Here is a 7,416-nt window from a genome sequence, read left to right as displayed (position 1 = left end):
GCAGGACTGGCCTAAGTATTACTTTTAATTAGTTTTCTATTGGTTTTAAAGGATACTAATTGGCCTATTGCAATATTTTATTTTAATTGATTTTAAAATGTGGTATGTTTTTTGTATTTGTTTACTTGTTTTTAACGGGCTGTAAGCCGCCCTGAGTCCGCAAGGAGAAGGGCGGGGTAGAAATCTAATAAAATCAAATTAAAATCAAATCAAATCAAACTGATATCCATTCTAAGTAGATGAGACTAAAGAACCCAACAACGTTTTCTTTTATGCATCTTTTTCTTAAAAAGCTTAGGATCAGGATTTCCATCAGATCCTTATAAGTCACACAGCCCTCAGATTCATTTTAGGTAACCTTTTCCTAATCTAATATTCAAAATTTGGGCTGAGGAGCACTGGTCCAAATCAGCAGTAAAGCTGACATGCAAAGGCATGCAGTATTCTTTCTGGTGGTGTAGTTATTTACACATATTTTGTTGGTAATGAATGTTTTGGCACTACCTTGAGATCTTATTCTTGGGAAGTATTTCTGGAAGGGGATTATCCAGAAAGTTCTGATAGCAGCTGTTGGCAAGGAAAGATAGTACTTGACAAAACAAGATCAAATTCAGTTGGTGCCACTTATACCTGTACAACGTTAGAATTGTGCAGGCATATTGCAATGTTTTATTAAAGATAATTCAGAACAGTCATCTGGCTTTTGCACTTTTCCCAGAAGACAGGTACCTTTTGGGATGGAAGGTATTATTTGGATTTTCAGACTATATAAGAATAGAATAGACTAACAGATTTGGAAGGGACCTTGGAGGTCTTCTAATCCAACCCCCTGCTTAGGCAGGAAATCATCACAGGCACCATCTGACAAAGGCTGCCATTAGAGTGATTGCCATCAGATCATACAGCTGTCAGGTCGGCATGGCCAATTTATCTTCCAGAGGCTAGGAGGGGTCCAGAAGTATTTTGACATAAATAAAGATGAGGTCAAAGAGCTTTGCAGCAGGCCTGCAATTTAGCAGATGCCAGCAGCAAAATCTCTAGACATGTATTATGCTGCTTACCCTGGAATAGCTTAAGCTTGTATATTAAACTTGTTGTATTAAGTATCTAGATATTGAACAGAATTCAGGAAAATTTGAGAACTGTTGTATCTTCATTTTTTGAAGTATTTAACTAGCTAACTCAGCTCTATTAATGTGCATAAATTCATGTGTTTAAATCAGGAGATTAGGCAATCTCCATTATTGGTGGTGCGCTTTTCTGTGATTGGGGTGTTTGGTTTAACCATGGGCACTATGGGCTATATGTTGTGGTTATACTTTAATCCTTGTGCACTGTCCAGAGTCACTGATGTGAAATGGGTGGTCATAAAGCAATTTCAATAAATAGGGGAATAGCAAATTTTCATTTTCATATTCCTACCTGAATATTAAGTAGATACCAAGAGAAAAAAAGCTTCTTCAAAAGCTCTGAATGGATAGATTCCAACAAGTTTGTCTTATCTAGCACCACAAATATGTCATCTAGTGCATAGCATTTAATTACCTGTTCTGAGATAGATGCATTTTATTAAGCATTTGGTAGGCTAAAATGTCTATCTAAACATAAGAAAAATCTTGTTGGATTACATGAACACCTACAAAATCTCAACTGCTGTTGCCCATAGTGATTAACCAGATAATGGCTGGGAAAATCATAAGCAAGACCTGATGTTCAGAGAATGCATTGATTTGATTCTGGAAATAACTATAGCCATCATGACAAAAGCCAATGAAAGATATATGGCAGGATACCCAAATGTTATGGCCTTTAATTTGGTGTGCATCATATTAGATAGGCAACACACAGAGGCTGCCCTGGTCAGTTATTTGGATCAAGTCTGACAAACATAATAACCCAAAAAACAGTACACAGTACACATGGTCAAGATTTAATTTTGGGCCCATGGTTGTTCATTTATGCTACTATTTTGACTATCTTTTAAACTGTCACTTTATAAAATTAAAGCAAACTCTACTCTGTATTACTTATTTAAGAAGAATAAACTCTTCTGACAAAGTGCAGAAAGTCATTACTGCACATGTATACAATATTTATTGTTGGAAATGAATCAACTGATATAGACCACATTTAGAAATGTAAAGCTGTTACTCTTCCCATATGATTTATTTGAATTCTCAGAAGTAATTTAAGCATGACTACCATTGATGCTCATTATTCTTTCCAACATGCAAAAGGCACAATAAAGTGAGAAATATGACTTTTGTGCAAAGTGTTTTCTAATAAAAATACACAACAAGAAAAATAATAGGAAAAAGTCCCCCAAAAGGAGCGTGGGGTGTCAAATTTCTTGAAAATTATTTAGAACTAATGAAAACAGTTATGTTCTTAAGAGTCCACAGAGGTTCCATTGGTGAAAGACACTTGGCAAATTCATGGAAGCAAGCTGGAGACAAACTCATTGATGAATCAGAATTTCATCTGTGAAATTAAGTACTCTAACCAGAGAAAACTATAAGACATAATTAAAAATTGTAAAAAAAAATCAAGAGAATTATAGTCCAAATGCAAGTTAATTAAAAAAAAGATGTAAACAAATTGAAAATACAAAGAAAAAAACCTCATCAATTTATGCTAAAACTTCACAAACTATTGTGATCAAACTCACTGCATCTGTTCTATTTGTTTTTTAATCCTTTTTTAAGCACAACACAAAAATAGCTCATAGAAAAATCCTTGTTATTTGTATTTGTAAGGGAAATAATGTGCTATGTGATTGAGAAATTTGTGGAAAAATTTAGAAGTGCCACAGGGAATCCCATTTTTCAGTTTTGTAATTCATTTGCTAGTTGTTTCCTGGTGGTGCTTGACTGTGCTAAAAGGCTGTTTTGTTCCACAGTGGGTATATAAACCTACCCCACCATTTATAGATTTGTAATATTGACATCTACAAAAAGGCATTGTACAAGTTGAATATTTTTGTTCACTTGTGTCCTTGCAGTATAGGCTTCCTACTTCTAGACTATGGAATGTTACATTAACAGTATAGTTATTCATATTGGTTTCAAATTTCCTTATAGTTACTGAAGATTCATCATAGTTTCACACAGCACAGAGACATCAAACTAAACATCAAAACAGCTGGCACTAGATATATTTTTTCTTTAGATACCAATAAGCAAAATATCCCATCCCCCCTAGAGATCCCATGAGGAAGGAGGCCCCAAAAAAGGACGGAGGTTTCCGTTTGACCAGCCTAAATGCATTGGGTACCACTGCTGAGAGGAGTGTAGTATGGATGTCCCCCAAGACTTTCCTGAAGGCAAAACGTTTTTGTATCCTTTCAAAGAAGTTCAGTAGGTTGGGTCTGCTGCCATCTTCCCAGTATTTCTTTGAGAGTCCTAGGAACTTGAGGCGGTGTAATGTGGCTCCCAGCAAAACATCAGCCAAGGTGAATGCACATCCACAAAGCCAGAGTTCACATTTCTGCCCTAGGGAATGAAGCCACAATAATTATGTTGCATTGGAAGACATAAACCAAATGCTGCAATTCACCCTTACTTCATTGGCTTTTGATGGGGATCAATTAAATTGTCTTCTAGTAATAGTTCTCTGGCAGCTACCTGATTCAATATTTAGTTAGTTGGCTGCCCCTCATTACAATGGCTGACACTTGGACATGCAGCTGGCAGGCATCTCCTTGTGAAAGAAGTAGAAGCAGTTTGAGCTCTATAGACTCTGATGACTTTTAAAATTACACAGATACCCTTTATGCCCACCAGGACTGACAGGTGCAGAAATTACAAATGTCATACTGTATTTAAGTAGAGAAGAAAGGGCAACTGAAAGGAGCCACTTTCTTTTTATAGAAGACTGCTAAAAAACTCAAGGACACCAGTTCTCTGCTATATGAGTAGTGGTTTATTTAACTCATGCTAAGTTCTTTTCCCCATGGGGAGGAAAATGGAAGGGAAACATTTAAAGTGTGATTGAGTTTTGAAAAAGGATTGGCTGTATCAGTATTTTTCACTTAAGAAAGTAAAACTGATCAGTTAAGATAAAATTCCAAACATCACTTTAATATTTTGGATTACTGGACTATTGATTTCAGTGGACAGAAAGAAAATGCAGTCAGGTAGGATGCTATGAGATGAAAAACTGGATGAACAAGTGAATATTTTGCTCAGAGATTTTAAAAGATCTGCAAATTCCCAAATGAAAGAAGTATCCAGGTGTTCTCCCTAATTCATGAAGAGAACTTTTGACTTTTAGCAGAAAAAGTCTTTTTTTTTTGGAAAAAAAAGTAGAATAAAAAACCTTCTTCTTTGCTTAATTTCTTCAAAATGCACCATTTGGGGCTTTTTGTTTTCACGGAGCTCCAGATATTTGTTGGCAAATTAGGGATTATTAGATCATAGTAGGTGGTAGCCCTAAATGACTTTGGTTATCTCAGGAGGGTCTATCCTAGTTAGGTCTTGAAGATAAAGGACCATCTGGAAAGTAAAATACCATCCTGGTAGGGGATAACATCCATTCCGTAACAGTTCTAAGAAAACGGCATGTATGCAGTCACTAGGAGCTGAGCTTGATCCAAGGCCCTCCTTAACCAAACCCTAACACAGTGGTTCTCAACCTTTTTAATGCCGTGACCCCCAACCGGTCGTAAGTCGAGGACTAAACCGGTCGTAAGTCGAGGACTAAACCGGTTGTAAGTCGAGGACTACCCAACCGGTCGTACGTCAAGGACTTTCCCTGCCCGGGAGCGCCGCACATGTGTGGTTCCGCCCCCTGTGCCGGCCGAGGCATAGCTGGCAAGCGGCAGAGAGGGAGGAGGCCGACCACCAGCTGGCCCAGCCCAAGGGAGGTAAGGCACCCGCCAGAAAAAGGGGAAAAAATGGCAGACAGCCTTGCTTGGCGACCCCCGTGAAATGGTCGATCGACCCCAAATGGGGTCGCGACCCATAGGTTGAGAACCGCTGCCCTAACATTTTAGAATGATATAAAGATACAGATATAAAATTGAGATTTCACAAACAAGACTGGGCAAAAGATGGAATAAGAATCAATGGCACCTGTTTAAATCACTTAAGATCTTCTCTTCTCACAAGACCCAGAATATAGATATAGATATAAATATAGATATAGATATAGATATAGATATAGATTTGGAGAGGAACTAGACATAGTAGACCACTACATATACCTTGGCCAACAGATCTCAATGGAAAGTGATACAATAAAGGAAATTGAATGGCATGTGGTTGGCAGGCATACAGCAAGCTAAGCATAATTTTCAAGAACAATCTCCCCCTATGCATGAAGAGAAAAGTTTTCGATCAATGTGTGCTGTTCTAACATATGCCAGGGAAACATGAACACTAGCTTCACAATCAATACAAAAGCTACGAATGGCACAAAGTACCATGGAAAGATACATTATCAGCATTACAAGACAAGATAGAAAGACCTCCACATGGATTAGAGAACAAACGAAAATATACAATATCATCAAGAGAATAAAAGAATTAAAATGGAAATGGGATGGTCACAAAGCAAGAAGAACTGATGGCAAGTGGACCAAGGCAGTCAAAGAATGGATCCCACTTGATAAAAAGTATACACAAAAGAGACCTAAAACAAGATGGATTGATGACATCAGCAAGTATTGCAGGTCCAATTGGCAAAAAAAAGTTCAGGACCATATTGGTTGGAAACATGTGGAAGAGGCCTTCATGCTGTAGTGGATAGACAATGGCTAAAATGATGATGATGATGATGATGATGATGATGATGATGATAAAACTGAGATTAGCTGGAAAGCAAACAGTCTGGCAAAAATGCAGAGAACTTATCCAAATGGTTGACCCTTCCTTAAAATAATTAATTAGCTTTTATTAGACACCTTGTAAACCTAATGTTCCAATTTTGTTGCCCAGATCTCTTCAATAAAATAGTTGGCAGCTAACTTGCATATGCTTATGTTCAAAAAGGAAGAAAAGAAGACCTGGGAACTTGATGTTAACACCAGGCAAAACTCTGTAACAAATTATTAAATAGTTGATTTATGATAATTCAGAAAAGAATGCATTGCTTGGCAAGACTCAGAATGATTTTACTAAGAACAAGTCATGCCAAATTAATTTGATTGACCAATTTAGAGGACACAGCGTTCCAAGCAAAGCATCTGACAAAGTTTCCCATGAGATTCTAATAGAGAATGTAGCAAAACATGAGCCTGACTATTTCACTGTGGATATAGAGCTGGTGAAATAATTCAGTAGCTTTGCATAAAATTGGAAAGAGATGATGAATGATGTAGGACTCCATCCTAGACTTTGTATTGTTCAGCATATTTATAAATTGCTTGGATAAAGGGTTAGAAAATAACAATATAAATTTTCAGATAACATGATTGGAAATTGTGCTATTGGAATAAGAAATACTTCAGAAGATATTATCAAGGTTCAGAAGCATTTTGACTAAGTGGAATGTTGAATAGAATTTATTCTTTAATTTTAACTAACTAAACAGCGTGTGATGTATAACTAAGCAATGTGTGATGTATTTGTGGGGAAAAAAATCCTAGTATATCTTAAGAAAAGCAAAAAGTCAAGATTAGATTTGTTGGATACAAGATGGGCAGCAAATAAATTTCATAAATAAATATTAAAATATGTTATCATATCGCTTTCTCTATTTAAATAAGAAAATATTTATAAATCAGAACAAAACTGAGATGTAGAAAAGTCTACATTATTTCAAACTGATTCACTGTGGACTGTAAGCTACTTTTGATGCAAATATTAATTGTATAGATGATAAGTTAAATGAGTATCAGACACTTCTACAAGTTACAGAGAGAATCAGGAAATAATGTTCAAATGAACATAATGCGTACCTTGATATTCAATTTTTCTCTTCTCCAGTTCAGCTTCAATTTGATCTAGCACCATTCCCAGATCTCCCAGGATTTTCTTCAGATAGTTTACATTGTCGTGCTCCAAAATTTTGGCCTAAATGAAAATAACAAAGGTCTTACTGCAAAAAAAAAAAAGCTTACAAAGTAATGATTACCCAATTAAATGTAGTGTGTGTGTATATATATATATATATATATATATATATATATATATATATATATATATATATATATATATATATATATATATGTTTTTTGAGGTTTTCACGGGTGTTTATATGTGAGTCTTTGGTCATTTGGGTTTTCTCCCGTGTAAGATTAGAAGTATCATAGCGACGTTTCGATGAAATCACATTCATCATCATCAGGCTTGTGCTTTTAGCTTTGTGCTTCTCAGAATAATATGAAATGTCTGCTGTTTCTTTCTTTTAACTGCCAGTGGGGTTTGAACTGAGGGGGCGGGGACTTGGTCGTGTTCTGAATGGGTGGACGTGTGC

General features: G+C 36.2%; 1 protein-coding gene across 4 annotated transcripts in view; it reads right to left on the bottom strand.

The window, feature by feature from the left end:
* Positions 1-3,006: 3,006 nt before the first annotated feature.
* GDAP1L1 (ganglioside induced differentiation associated protein 1 like 1) overlaps positions 3,007-7,416 on the bottom strand; it is a 39,620-nt gene continuing 35,210 nt past the window's right edge. For 3 of the 4 annotated variants that reach the window (XM_015829724.1, XM_015829717.1, XM_015829728.1), the window contains 2 exons: positions 6,899-7,013; positions 3,007-3,491 (listed from right to left, as the gene is read on the bottom strand). In XM_015829724.1, coding sequence (XP_015685210.1) covers positions 3,148-3,491; positions 6,899-7,013 — 459 coding nt within the window. In that variant the 3' untranslated portion in view covers positions 3,007-3,147. The remainder of the gene's footprint in view (positions 3,492-6,898; positions 7,014-7,416) is intronic. The other variant, XM_015829736.1, reaches the window with a different exon arrangement.

The sequence above is a fragment of the Protobothrops mucrosquamatus genome, unplaced genomic scaffold (assembly GCF_001527695.2).
Source record: "Protobothrops mucrosquamatus isolate PMUCROS unplaced genomic scaffold, P.Mucros_1.0 scaffold_235, whole genome shotgun sequence".
NCBI lineage: Eukaryota > Metazoa > Chordata > Lepidosauria > Squamata > Viperidae > Protobothrops > Protobothrops mucrosquamatus.
The sequence above is the reverse complement of the archived record's forward strand: the minus strand, read 5'-3'. Positions and strand labels throughout refer to the sequence as shown.